This window comes from Mytilus californianus, unplaced genomic scaffold, assembly GCF_021869535.1.
Source record: "Mytilus californianus isolate M0D057914Y unplaced genomic scaffold, xbMytCali1.0.p SCAF_8, whole genome shotgun sequence".
Classification (NCBI taxonomy): Eukaryota; Metazoa; Mollusca; class Bivalvia; order Mytilida; family Mytilidae; genus Mytilus; species Mytilus californianus.
This window is the reverse complement of record NW_026262734.1, coordinates 50,143,825-50,159,562: the sequence shown is the minus strand read 5'-3', so window position 1 is coordinate 50,159,562 and position 15,738 is coordinate 50,143,825. Positions and strand designations below refer to the sequence as shown.

The window sequence follows — 15,738 nt, the reverse complement described above, 5'->3', positions numbered from 1 at the left end:
GATTGGACATGATGAACGTGTTGTTTACGTATGGCGAAAAAGAGAGAGGGGTGGAGACAGTACCTTGTTCAACCACGGACATAACAAACAAAATATCAAGTATTTGCTGGAATGGCGTAGGTACACTTACTACTGTAGAAGGCAATATTAATGCTGTTAAATATCAAGAAATACTTGAATATTTGTGGCCAGTGATAGCTTGGCATTTTCCAGGCGGAAATTATTTTTTCCAGGATGACAATGCCACTGTCCATCGTGCACAGTCCACCCAAGAGTTTGTAGCTCGGAAGGAATAAACGGTATGAGCTGGCCTGCACAGTCCTATAATAGAAAATGTTTGGTTACATGTAAAAAGAAAACTTCAAACACGTACTGGGATGATTCAATCTAAAAACGAATTGTTCCAAAAAATCCACCGTATTTGGGTCAGTATTACCCCCTGACTATATTCAGTGCTTATACAAGTCGATTCCAAAAAGGATATTAAATGTAATGAAGCTAAAAGGATACTTAACAAAGTATTCAAGGTAAGTTTTTATTTTTGTTGTATTTCATTGGTTGATTTATTTACAGCTCAAGCATGAACTTTGCAACTTTCGTTTTGAAACATAAACACGCCGCCATTGTGATTGCACGTCTCTGTACGTACATTGAATTTATAATAATCTTTTCAACATTCATTTTTTTCTTACAAATAAATCACTCAAAAAACAAGTTCCATTAGACTCTCAAGTCAATTTCACATTTTTCTTACCTATTTGTATCCTTGTTTGATTCTAAATTGTGCTTGCTTTCACTTAAAATATCATTCAAGTGATAGCCAGTTTTCACATTAAGCATTGATGAAGAAAACGTAATATTTTTCTGGAGACCCTCAACAAATTCTTTTTGTGGCGTTTTCAATGCTCCAAACATTCCTGACTGATCATAAATCATGTCTAATAGTGTTGGTATTGGTAGAGAATTACTGTTGTAAAAAACGCCAACAGCTTTTAAGTCTACTATCTCCCAGCTTGACGTACTCGGTTGAAGTTTGCCATCACCGAGGGATGTGTTAGATAAGTTAGATTTATTACTCGTCGTGCTTAGATTCGAATCAACTGCCCAGTCTTCGTCAGAATCATCATGTTGTCGTTTTTTGCCTTTGCTTCGAAGAGTCTGAGAGATGTCCGACGCCATACTGATGGGGTATGAAACCCGGACCCGGACCGGACGCCAGACCCGGACTGGATGCCGGACCCGGATTGAAAGATTTTGACCTCTTTAATGATCTTTAATGTAATTAACATTTATTGACCGGTCTCACTAATAAGCGACAAGAAGAATTTTAGCGACAAGAAGAATTTTAGCGACAAAAAGCGTCAAGAAGCGACAAGAAGAATAAATTTAGCGACAAGAAGCGACGAGAAGACTATTTAGCGACAAGAAAACTTAATAAAAATATTATTAAAATAAATATATTAAAAAAATATGCATTGACATTTTTATTTTAATATACGGAAAGTAAAGTGATTTTCATTTTTTTTTCAAATATATTGATAAATATAGAAATTTCCCTGTCATAGTATGATATCAATTTTTACATGTTCTTGAGTTTAGAACAATAATATATTGACGGTCAGGTTAAACAATATAAATAAAGAAGAATAAACTCAATTGGTACCAGAAATGAAATGAATAATATACAATAAATAGATAATTAAGTTTAATCAAAGTTTATTATTTAGAAATGTTTATTTAAATTTCTCCAAGAGTTTAATATTTGTGCTTTAAGTTTTTGTATCAATCAGTGATTTTATCATCGGAAAAAATTGACAAAAGACGTTTATAAGAGAAAGAGCAAAATAATACTAGGTGAGTCCGGGCCTTGGCCTGAAGTAACCCCGGACTTATATAAACAGCAATGGAGAAATAAACATAATTAATTGCTAGATTGAAAGATGTGTTTTTTCTTCTTCTTCATTTATTTCTTCATTCAATTCTTTATATATATGTTTAGGCGATTGTCATCGGAAAACACTTAATCAGCGATTAACGATGTAATACTCAATCTTGGACAGGTGAGTCCGGACTGTGTCCTGACAGGACCCCGGACTAGCTTGAAGTTACTATACTAGGGGTACATGTGACTGTGTATTGCATTACGATAGCTATTAAACTGTATATAAACTGTTTATTGTCGTAAAGCTTGTTGACGGAAAACTTGATCAAAGGAGAAGTTTGGACTAAAATCTCCATTTATAAAAGATATTTATTCGAGATTCAACGAAATAATTTAATGTAGGTCATAATAGACGAGTCTGGGTGGTGACCTGAAATGACCCCGGACTAGGTGTATTTGCAAAATATGCACATCGACAGAGATATAAAATGGAAAACAACTATTAATACCATTATTTTATGATATATATTTTTTTTGCTTTCTTTAATATACATCTTAATTTAAAAGGAAAGAAAATAGTACTTACCAAGCAAAACGTCAATATCATTAGCTGAAGAAAATGCACGGTCTCTATAAGTGTAAACTATTGCTGTGTCTTAATCCATAGTGAATAATGAAAATATTACCAGAAATTCTAGGTTTTATATCCATATGAACGTTGTCATGAGATAAATCTCATTTTTATTGCAGCCCCTTTTTGACTACGCATAATAGGTAGGGGTAGGTACGAGGTATTGGAAGAGTAGGTTGACACGTCCGGTGTAGGTATATTCCAAATATACAAATCTCTAATTAACTTTTGACGCAAGAAATATAATTGATGTAAGTAAATTGTTAATGAGTTTGAAAATATTTTGTGTAATGAGAAGGAGTTGGTCACAAGAATGCAGACTTAATGCTGACATGCGAATACATTGTAAATTGTAGTTTTGAGATATTAAAAATTATTGAAACTTATATCAATAAACTATCAATATAATATATATGCAGCCCGTTAACAATATTTGCATAAAATATTTTGTATAACCTATTTTATTACTGCTTTTTAAAACTTCTAGGACTGGCCTTTTTTTTTTTTTTTTTGGTGTATGGCCTGGTCTTTCTGTGGCGTAAGATGATGAAATTATGCTGATAATTATATTCACATTTTAATAAGATCGTCATTATGAATTGTGTCTCTCGATTATAAAAAAAAATTATTGTAATAAAGCACTTTGCTCATGATGGTCCCTTTAATTGGAATAAAAAAAGTATGATCTTTTATAAGTAAACACAAACAAACAACATCATATTTTTGTAGTATGACAGAACTTTTGTGTAAATGGTATTGTCACTTATACACACATATTGACTAGAACCTAATATTTAAATTAAAGCATATCCATGCTTCGTTAGAAGGATTTTGACTCTGCATGACGTGTGGTAAAAAGCCCTCCTGTTCAAACGATGTAACAGAGGTTTTGGTGGTAACTATAATCCAATTGACTACTCTTGTTACCATTTTTTTATTTCAATCCAAAGGAACGATGGGATACCTTCTTAAAGATATGTTTTTAGTATCTTTCTTTCGTTTTCGTCTTTTCTTTTTGTTGCATATGTGTGTTCGACGTCACTGTTAATGAATTGGGGAATGTGTAAAGATTACCAGTATCCATCCGAGTCCACATGAGTCCCCAGGGATTCATATTGGGAAGATAGTTTATTCGAGGATGGGGGAGATCCTTTTTTACGGAATCCAATATTCTGTTGTTGAAATTTATGTCTCTTTTTGAGAGCTAAAAAAGAAATCAATTAAATGTACGTGTATATATAAACTTATGAACCAAAGCAGTATTTTAGAAATCCTTTTGAATTGAAATTGGGTATAGAAAATCTTGGTTTTCTTTCAATAACCGGCTAAACAAGTTACCATTTATCTGCACAAAATGGCACCTTACAACATTACGAGAGAAAAAAAAACTTACATGAACTCTCCAATGTCTACAAATATCACTCTTTTTCTTGAATCTAAACAATCGTAATCTTAAATTTGTAGAGATTTTTTGACGTTTTTGAAAACGAAGATATGCGTGTTGATTTTTCTTGAGAAGGAGGATTGCCGATCAACAAAAAGGAACATGAATGCGCACAGCAGTGTGCACTTATAGAGATGTAAATTATGGGATAATTCTGAGTTTTATTGGGAAAGGAAAGGAAACGAAAGAAAAAAAATAAAGTCACAGACAAAATAATATATGTGGTATAATTTGACTGAAATGTCACAAAAATGTATAAAATAATAGATTAGTGTGTCTGAGGACACAAGTGGCCCCGCTCGAGCTTGCTTATAATATGTGAACATACTTCTGGGACGGACGGAAGGACAGACATCAAGGGTACCACTTTATAACCCCTTCTCCTAGTGTCTGCATGCCATTGGGTATACAAATGTCATCGAATAAAGATTTTTCTGAAATTATCACCAGAAGAACCCTGATTATTATTAAACAATCAAAACTTGGTCATTGTAAGTGTCACGTTTTGCAGTGATTAGTATGTTAGGCTAAGTATCTGGCTTCATTTTACTTTCTACTTTTCCGATCGATTGTCTGCAATCTTGACAAAAGAAATAAAACCGTAAAATCATTTGAATACACCACTATGTTGAATTTAAAATCTTGTTTAAACTAGTTCAAGACATTATTTTAATATATTCAAACAATTATGAACCCATTCATTGAGCTAATTTCTGTCTGTTTCAATAAAATTTGATGATTTGTGCCTATAAGAAGTTTCTTGACACAAGTATTTACACATGCATTTATCACAGTCCAATACTCATAATGCAAAATTCTAAATAATTAGTAGATAGGAAGATAAATACAAGAAAATGGAAACAAACGTGGCATTTTTCATAAAAAAAATTTACTTTTAGAATTTCCGTAGAAATTATTTCTTTCGAAATGTCTAGTCCAATGTAGGAAAAATCAAGAAAGGTGAGTACGAGCTGTGACCAGGAGTGACTAGGAGAAAACAAGTAGTATACTTCGTACATAGCTTGGCTTTCAATCGCTGGATTTTTATATTAAAATTATAAAAAAAGATCATTATATATATGATGATAGGTAAGCTCTCGAATTTCACTTGTGACCTGAAATGAATCCAGAGTACGATTATTGGATTAAAAATATCGGTAAACGGATAGACATTCACAGGACAAAAATCACAGGACATAAAAGTCACAAATTTGACAGGACAAAAAGTCACAAATAATTCGTTGACGATCATTTGAATATATAAGAGAAAGATCTTGAAATATTTTCTTTTTACTACATATATAATATTCATTTTTAAGTTTAAGAAATTGTTCATAAGCCTTGAAAATGAAAAGTAATTAAATTTTAATCATGCAAAGGATATATTTCTTGGCACAATGAAGCAATTTAAGTACCAAGACATTTGACATTTTGTTTTCATAACAATTTTTTGATCATTATTGATATTTATTTCATCGAATCATACACTGCCAATAGAAAAGGGGAGATGGCATATCAATGACAGAAGTGGAAGAAAATGTTTATATGTACGAATAGAGATAGCGGAGACGAATATCATTATATTTTTGTTTGCCCGGCTTTACAAGATGATTCGAAAGAAGAAGATTTATTCCAAATGAAATACTCAGACATAACATTATCAAATTTAACACACTGTTTAATTAAAAAAAACCATTGACACTCAGAAACCTCTGCAATTTTATACGATGTATTAATAGTAAACTCACTCCTTCTACACATAATTTATCATATTTTTACACCAAAAACATTTCTTTTTACAATTTAACTTTTCCGTTTGACTGTTTAAGTATATATATATTCTTTTATATGTTATCTCATCCGAAATTTTATGCATTTTTAATGCATTTTTATTTTTATATATATTATTTTTTAACTTCTCTGTAACCTTTGTACCTGCATGGTTTTATGAGAAAAAACTCTATCTGTCTATCTATTAACATGGGCCTAAAGACACATGTCCATTGTTTTACACTAGGTGGTCTCCAGCCCTTGTCCCCGTTAATAGAATCATTTGGCTTATACTCATCACATATTAGATCGTTTCGTTAAAACGATGAAAAATTGTTCAGACAAATAATTATTTTAAATTATCCAACCTAATTAAAGAATTTTCCATAAATATTTCCATTTGTTATGAAAGTCATTTTAAAATATTATTATTATTATTATCATTATCAGTTTAAAAAAGAGGTAAAACAATTCTAGGGAACTTTACTTTCCCTCTATAATTTTTTATGCAGTCCGGGTCCGGGTTTCATACTTAAGTCCGGGTCCAGAGTCCGGTCCGGTCCGGGTTTCAGTGCGTACCATACTGAGGTCTATTTCCGGTCTAAAATACTACAAGGCCTACTTCGATTCGTCCAACTCGGGTAACCCGAGTTACTCGAGTTGCAATCGAAGTACCCGAGTTTTATCATTTTACAACCCTCGAGTTAACTCGATATCAACCCTGCCCCTGACCAGGTTTAATCGAATCAAGTTAAACGGCAAGATGGCGACGAAAGAGACGAGAGCGCTTTTCGAAAATATTTTTGTACGATTTAAACGGATTTAAGCCATTTTATGTGACGAAATAGAAGTTTAAGTGTTCAATAGACTATTTTCATATTATTTTTGTTGTTCCTGTTGTATAGCAGCACGCTTTTTCACAGCTCACAGGTTTTTAGAATTTTAAAGTGTTTTAATTGTCTGTTTTTCCATCACTTTTTAGTAAAGTCACTTGTATATATATACATTAATCACCTACGCAATATTTCACAGTCAGGAATTCCTCCCTTTTATTGTGTACAATAATTTTTTTATCCCACGCACCTGTATTATATTTTTGCAAGCCAAAATGGCGGCCACCTTATGAGTTTAAAACAATTTGAGTTTGGTACCCCTTTTAACTTAGACTAGCATAGCTGTCGTGATCTTATCATCAAGTGAAACAATTAAATGAACTTTCGAAAATACTTATATATTCACTTTGAACAATTTTTTACCGGCAGTGCTAGCCTGTACTCCTGATGAACTTTTAATGCAGAAGTCATACTTTTTACGATATAAGAACATTGTTATAATCACGTTAGTTTTTTATGAACTTTTTATCAATGCCAAAATAGTTTTTATTAACTTTTTATAAACAACCTATGAACTTTTAACTTCAACCCATAGAGTAAAGTTATCCGTACTTGTATTCAATACTTGGTATCATCATCATGTCACACCTGTCAATTCGATCAAGGAGGACTCGTAGACCAGCACAAGTCTTTACACCCTCAAGGCCCCAACTGTGTGTAGAAAGTAAAAGTGAAAATATATGTACAAAAACTTACGCACTGAACAAAAAGAAAGCACTGAAAAAGAAAATTGAAGCTTCTGATAGGGAATTCTCAGTAGTTGCGATTGTAAAAAAGGGCAATTTAGTTATTGAATGTGATGCCGGATTATTTGAGGTTTTCAAAATAGAACTTTATAGACATTTTAACGACCCGTCTTGCTCAAAAGTTCACTCTATAACTAAAACTATTGATGAAGAAGGTCTGACAGTGGAAAAAATATCTCTGTTAAACTAGTCAACCAAAAAAGACAACTGTATAAAATCAATCTCTATAACACAACATCTCGTATTCTTGTCAATGGCTCACAGTTCTTAGAGTTCGTGAAGGTGGACCTACCAAAAGTGTTAGAGACTCTGGATAAATATCCACTACTTAAGGAAATAAATGAAAGTATCAGAAGTGCATGTCTAGCAGGTCTCTCTCAATTAGAAACACCAACAAACCCTAATATTGGTCATGATACACAGCCTGAGGGAAACTGGGGAATTACTTCACCAAAATTAAATAAACTGTCAATTTCTGATATATCTTATAACGCATTAACTGAAGATCTCCAATGTGATCATATTCGAGGACCCTCACTCGACTCTCAATCGGTACCTGAAACTCCAGATGTCAGTGGTGTAGAAATGTGTTCCTTATCTGTAAACACGTCGCCTATAGACATAGATTTACTTCGAGATATAAACTCTGACCTTATATTTTTTAACGACAATCATGTCCTGCTTTCTCCAACAATCTCTGAACTAGCAAAGGATAACGATAATACACTTATTTATGAAAGTCATGGTACTGATGTTACTATATCTGAGCCTAATGCAAGACCAAGTCATTGCAATGTCAATCAACCGTTACATATTGCATCACCAATGCCAGCCATTGAAAACTCGGAACTCAATATTCTTGAACAACAGCTAAAAAAGAAGGAAAAAGAGTTAGAAAAATGGAGAAAAGAACTGAAAGAACGAGAATACGACCAAAAAACAGTTGCAAAACAATTAGCTCTATCTCGTTCAAAAATCTCAGCATTGGAAAAAACTGTGACTGATCTAGATCATTCAAATAGATTACTCAAATCCCGTTTTCTAATAGAACAAAACAAAAACCAAGAAAACCAATCCAATGAAACATCTATGAACTCTAGTCCGTTGTTAAATCAAGATCATACCTGTATGTCATCTCAATATTCAGCAAGTCATAATTTTAAAAACTCAGACATTCAAACTCAAAAGCTACTTGATACTCAAATGGAATTTCTGCGAATGCAAGCTACTCAGTCCGAAAGACTGTATGAATTTATGTCCAGAATTTGCTCTCTGGAAGTAGAGAAGGTTACAATGAAGCACGGAATTGAAAAGATAAACAATAAACTTTTAGCATCAAATAACTTTAACTTAGCTCAACAAAATGTACATCAAGCTCAACCCCATATGAGTCAGCATTTTAACATGGGGAAACCTCCAACTACTGTACCAGTAACTCATCCTCAGCAGTTTGCACCTACTCTAGGCACCTCTGTTGTACGACTATATTTTGTTCATGTTCCAACAGCTCAACCTAGACCAGCGCAAGTCTTCCAAATGCCCACCAACCAAAATTTTGGCCCTACAACAAGGAACCATTCACAATTCAACTCTACGTATAACAACAACAATATAAGACCACAGGGAACTCATGTGGGGTCAAAAGCCCATAGTAAGAAGCAAGATACGAACTTAAAAATCACTAAGAACATGCCCGAGAAAACTGAACATATGTCAATAAATAACACTCCAAACAACACGATAGTGAGCGCAGTAGATGCGGAATGTGAAACTTTACCCACGAATCATTTTTTAGAGAAAGGCCAAACATCAAATCACCCGCCGAGAATTCTAGGAACACACATAAACGATTGAGTTTTACAACACTGAACATTGAGTGCTTTACATCCAATAAGGCATATTTATTAGCTTTAATGAAAACCAATTCAATAATTGCCATTCAGGAACATTTTCTGTATACTAATAATTGTGAAAAATCAAAATTGGAGAAATTCTGTTCTGAAAATAATTGGAGTTGTCTTATAAAGTGTATTGATGATACAGAACCCATTTCTAATTATGCAAAACCGCGAGGTATGGCAGGTACAGCAATGTTATGGTCAAATCAAATAACAGAGAAAATTACTGTTCTGAATGAGGGGAGTCATAGAGTTAGTGCAGTGACACTTAGTGATGATATTTTAGATTTTAATCTGTATTGTGTTTATATGCCATGTCAAAATTATTCAATGGACTTATTTAATGTACTTTGGACGAACTAGGTGAAACTATGACAAAGTATAGTAACTCAGTAACTATAATATTAGGTGACAGGAATGCCAGTGTGAATAGATCAAAGGGTTATCGCCAAGATAAAGCTTTAAAGTAATTTTTGGACGAGAAACATCTGTCCGTGCCAAAGGACTACCCAGAAGACCATACTTATTACCACCATAGTGGGAAACAATCCTCCCAGATTGACTATATACTCATATCCTCAACTCAAATAGATAAAATCTCAGATATAAAAGTCTTGATAGATGAACCGCTTAACACCTCATCTCATAGGTCAGTGCAGGCAACCTTGTCATGTTTCTTTTCTAAAAAAACTACTAAGTCTGGAAAATCGATTGCAACACTGAAGAAAGTGAACTGGAAAAAACTTGATTATGGAAAATATCAACAATTACTTCAACAGAGACTAAGCTATATGTTTATTGATAACAGTATTTTCTCATTTATCGAAATGAGCTGTGAAGAACTTATTAATATCTTGACTACAACTGCCTTTGAATGTGCACCAACAATTTCTGTTGGAAAAATGAAACGTTCATGGAATTCTGTGCTGCAACAACTCTGTAAACAAAGCAAGGATGCACATTGGAAATGGAAGGCCCTTGGATGTCCGTCTAACAAAAACGACCCTGTAAACAGAAAACGTTTAGATATGAAAAGAGAACTTAGAAAACTTCAAAGACAATTGAATGATGAAGAGCGACATTCTCTCTATCAGAACATTATGAATGCTCATTCTGGTGACAATGCCACATTTCATAAAATTATTCGCCGTCAGAGGCAGAGTGGAAAACGCCTACTTGACTGTCTGATTATTGATGATGTTCATTTTGATACACCTGATCTTATTCGTGAGGCGTGGAGAAATTATTTCACTGAATTATCTACTCCTTCGGAAAAACCGCAGAATCAACAGTACCGTACTCAAGTTGAGCTAGACCGTATTTTGCTCCAAGACATATTTGAACATGAAGATGAAAAAACTATTGAATTTGGTATTGAAACAATTCAAAAATGTATTTCAAAAATGAAAACTGGAAAAGCTACTGACCAATTTGGAATTTCTGCTGAACACTTTAAATATGGAGGTGAAATACTTACAAACTTGATAAATGAAGAATTCAAATTTAAGCGTGTACCACAGTGTTTCAAAGAAGGTATTGTTTCACCATTGTTCAAAGGTCATGGAAAACCTATCTGCCTACCAAAATCTTATCGACGTATTACAATTTCTCCTGTAATGGGACAACTTATTTAGAGGAACATAAACTCCTAAAGGTACAGAGCAGACTTCAACGTGGCTTTACTGCCGGGGTCAATCCTACTTTTGCAGCACTTCCCCTTACTGAGGCAATCATAGAAGCAAAAGAATTAGGACAAACACTATATACTACTTTTGTCGATGCGTCATCCGCTTTTGATGTTGTATGGTATGCCTCTCTGCTAAAAAGGATATTTCAAAGTGGAATTTCTGGACAAAGTTGGCAAATCTTAAATGATTGGTACACAAATATGAACTCTGTAGTCCGCTGGGAAGGCAAGTTATCTACATCGTTTGCTGAACTCCAAGGCGTCCGTCAAGGCAGCGTATGGTCACCTTCCGTCTACAAACTTTTCGTTAATCCACAAATAAAGAAGTTAGAAAGTGACAGTTTGGGTTTTAAAATTGGAAATGTTTTTGTGGGCACTCCAATGTGTGCAGACGATCTGCTACTTGTCTCCTCCAAACCCGATGAACTCCAGTCTATGATAAACTATACTTCCCACTTTGCAGAGACAGAAGAGTATAAGATAAGTAAGGAAAAAACTAAAGTTATGATATGGAACTCATCTTTAAATTGCAACCTTTGGAATCAAATGGAAAAGTTCCACATTGGCTCAGAAGCATTAGAAACTGTAGAAAATTATAAACATATGGGAGTTGATAGAGACTCTCGTGAAGAAGAGTCAACAAGGACAATTGTTGGAAATCGTCTATAAACTGCAAGACAGACGTCTTACGCACTTATGGGCTCAAGACTGCATGGTTTAAATGGACTTAACCCAGAGGTGTCATGTAAACTCTGGTCAACGTATGTGATTCCACGTTTGATATTTGGACTTGCAATAGTAAATCTTAGTGCTAAAGATATTTCCCGCTTGGATATCTTCTATAATAACTTTCTGAAACAAATTCAAAATCTTCCTGCTAGAGCCTCCAACGCTGGAGCTTATCTACTTCTAGGTCAATTACCTATCATTGCACTTCTACATAAAAAGATCCTGATAACGTTTGGTACCATAGCTAGAAGCGACTCTGTTGAAAATGATCTTGCTAAACGTGAACTGTCTACAAAAGGAAAAAATTCAAAAAGCTGGTTTATAAGGGCTGACAAGATTTTGAAACAATATAATTTACCGTGTGCCTCAGAGATTTTACTTAAACCAGAGACAAAATTAAAGTGGAAAATGAAAGAAAAGAAGTCTGTTGATGGCTTCTGGTCCGAAAAACTGTTTACTGAAGCCAAATCAAAACCGTGATTGCGGTACTTGAATATCAAAAACTGTAAAATTGGTGCTGTTAATTCTATATGGAAGAGTGCAGGTTCGGAACAAATGTGTATACGTAAAGCCTGTTATAAGTACAAAATGCTTTTGGATACATACATTCTACAGTACCACCGCTCAAAATTTTCAAATGGTCACAAACTTCAATTTGTCCACTGTGTGAGGAAGGAACTGAAAGCTTAGAACATTTTCTTGTCGTGTGCTCTACCTTAACAAGTTTTAGAGACATTTTATCTCAAAACTTTATACAGTCGTTGTACCAAAGATTGGAACTGCTGCATGGTCTGTCATATGTGTTATCAACTCAAAAATGGTAAAATTAATCTTGGAAATGTTTTTTCGATTGGTACTATGTGTTAGAGAAAAATGACATTAATGTGGTGGAATCGATTACAAGAAGTCTGTGTTACTCTCTTCATGAAAAACGTAGTGCTCTCCTTGAAAGTAAATAAAACATTTATAAGTTGTAAGGTTTACCAAATTCATAGGTTGTAAATAGATAAAATTGTTTAAAAAAAATAATGTATAGTGACTGGAAACAGACTGTGAATATAGTGAAACAAAATTTTACTGGATGAACTCCAGGTTCTCCTGATAGAGGAGGGATTTACAGAAGGTAACAGGTAACCGACTTTTGACTCCGGATTATATAATTTGTCGACTGGTTACCTTGGACATCATGGTACTCGGTCAAGTAAGAGCAACCAAAATAAGTAAAATCAAACATATAATCGGTGTAATTTGATGGGAAAGTTTATTGTTTTCCGATGATTTTGTAGTGAAAAAAAAATGTTAAGCGAGTAATTTTCCCCCAAAATTTTACCGATTGAACGCTTGGTTTTACTTCTTTAGCTTGCTCTTACCTGACTTGGTACCATGATGTCCAAGGTAACCAGTCGACAAATTATATAATCCGGAGTCAAAAGTCGGTAATATGAAAATAGTCTATTACAATAGTCACATTAAAACACCACAATATATATCTATTGTATTACATCAATGTCCATCAATTGTAAATATACACATGTGTACCTCCGTTATACTTTTCAGAAAGGGGGCAGGGTGACGTTTGACTGTTCTTGTGTTCTGGGCGTTTTTTATTCATTGTTATCGGCTATTGTAAACAAATTTTTAGCTGTTAACTGTTATTGTCAAAATCAGTTCACTGTTCTGCTCTTATGAGAACCCTCTTTGCCCCTTTTCCGTAATATATCCTATATACCCAGCCTACACGCACCCTTGTTTGGGGTGGTTATAAGCGGTCTGATCCTGGCATTCTAGGAAAAAAATATCATCGAATCCCGAGATCCGAAATCAACGAAAACTTTGCATTTTCGTATCGTAAATTTATCCATGTTGTTACAGCTCTTCTATAAAAGTATGCAAAACAAAACATTGATCGACTTGCTTGCTATGTTTGCTTGGATGTTTGCAAACAATAGGTAGGCGGAGTTTCAATATATACTGGGATTTGATTGGACAATAAAAACTGACATGAATTGAAGTTAATGTTTATTGTCCAATCAAATTCCACTACATAGTAAACAGACAACCTACCTGGTGTTTACAAACATCCGAACAAACATAGCAAGCAAGTTGATCAATGGTTTGCTTTGCATGCTTTATAGAAAAACTGTAAGGTAAACAATGGACATCGAGTAACTCTCCACCAGCGTTTTTGATTCGATTAATACGCTCTTGACGCATGCGCAATCAAACCTAAAAATTTAACTCGAGTAACCCGAGTTGGACGAATCGAAGTAGGCCCAAATGAACACCTTATCTACTTCTATGTGAGTGACGTCACATAATCTATATATCTCGGGAGACTTAATCTACCAGTCTACCTACGTGTCACGTGATAATTTGGCGACTGTATATCCCAAATCTATGTACTTGAGATATTCTTGAAGTAAAGTGCCCAATTAATTTAGGTCAAAGATAGCCACTTCTTAAACCCATATAAGCAGGTGATTGGTATATATCATTTAATAATTCCATTCAATTGGAGAATTTTTCATTTTAAGTAATTATCTGTAAAATTAATATAATTCAAAATGATCCAAGAAGTTAGTCAATGCGTCGTATATTATGCAAGTAATAATGAAACATATGGATGGAGACTTTATCTACCACAGTACCCCAGGGTGACATTACTGTGCCGAGATAGATATATATATATATATAATACATTCAAAATTTCAAAGTTTAGATCCCCGAGAATTCTGTTTGAATATTCTTAAAACACACAGGTTAAGAGACAAAGTTTAGCAATATCAGTGAACCTAATTCTAGATTTAATGCAAGTCAAATCAAAATCATAAAATGTTGGAAAAAAGTCAACTTAAAATCTCCAAAGGGACCAATCTCGACAAAACCGTTTTAAGTAAACTTTGCCCAGGGAGTTGTACCACTAAAATTCGTTTCGAAGATAAATAAAACTGAAAAATTTTCTACACCGCCTCCGGTTTTTAAGAATTGTCCATATGTGGCGTAACATGTCTACTCATAAAATGAATAACTGGTGAAACCCAACATTATTTTGTTCCTCTACCATGTATGGATATTTGGACCGTGAGGTGTGCTGTACTATCCAAAATATTGTCAATTTTTATTATCCTCTTTTATGTGTTAATCAAACGCCTAAAACATCTAAAATATCAACGTATTATTTAACCTTCCCAAAGAAAAACTTTAAGATATTTTGATGATATGATTGTGCATTAATAAATGAGAACTTTTTTGATTATTTTAGGGAGGAAATATATCCACTAGAGCAAAGTCGTCTCATCAAGATTACGACAAAGGGAATGATAAACACATTGCGTGATGTCGAATAAATGAAACAGTCACATCTTCCCATAACTGATCTTAACTTGAGGAAATGAAGTCATACGTGTCATTGTATATACGGAAAACAATACATATTTTAGTTCTGGTATTTTAATGTACAAAATGTAACCAGTTGATGATATTCTTTTAAATGTATACAATAAATCATTCTGAGAAATGCAATATTTCTTGACCAGATGGTTTATGTGTAAAAGAAGAAACAATATTTTCTTCGTTCTTGTGTTTATGTACTTTATAAGAGGAAAGGTGTATCTTTGTGCACTTGAAAAAGAGGAACAGCTTTTTTTATCGTTTTTCTTTATCTGAAAACTGCAGCGATGCCTTCAAGGACTAAGATCTCTCTGGTTGCTCTACATTTGATATTCAGCAATGAATGACTTGCTTAGAAATGTCGAACTGACTTATATGCAGATAAGACAGTGAACCATATACAATGGAATACATATTTTGTTTATATCATTATTCTTACTTTTCATTATACGTATCATGCCCGCCTTCGGTCTCTTCGGATATAAAAATATATTTAACAAACTTTTTAATGCAATAAAAAAGATTTCTTTAGATTTATCTTTTTTTTATTCATACAACTTTAAGGTATGAAAAAACAAACACATTTGCATATACACACATACACACATACGAGTACGTACAAATATGCGCGTATACACATATTCTATACACATACACACATTCATCAA

The 15,738-nt window shown here is 33.8% G+C and overlaps 2 protein-coding genes across 2 annotated transcripts in view; one reads left to right on the top strand and one right to left on the bottom strand.

Annotated features, from left to right (window-relative positions):
- The window catches only part of LOC127712225 (uncharacterized), an 83,774-nt gene extending 82,554 nt beyond the window's left edge, over window positions 1-1,220 (bottom strand). Inside the window, exon 1 of the mRNA XM_052218548.1 lies at window positions 755-1,220. Coding sequence (XP_052074508.1) covers window positions 755-1,179 — 425 coding nt within the window. The 5' untranslated portion in view covers window positions 1,180-1,220. The remainder of the gene's footprint in view (window positions 1-754) is intronic.
- The window catches only part of LOC127712220 (beta-glucuronidase-like), a 988,629-nt gene that overhangs the window by 897,614 nt on the left and 75,277 nt on the right, over window positions 1-15,738 (top strand). The gene's annotated exons all lie outside the window — the stretch shown is intronic.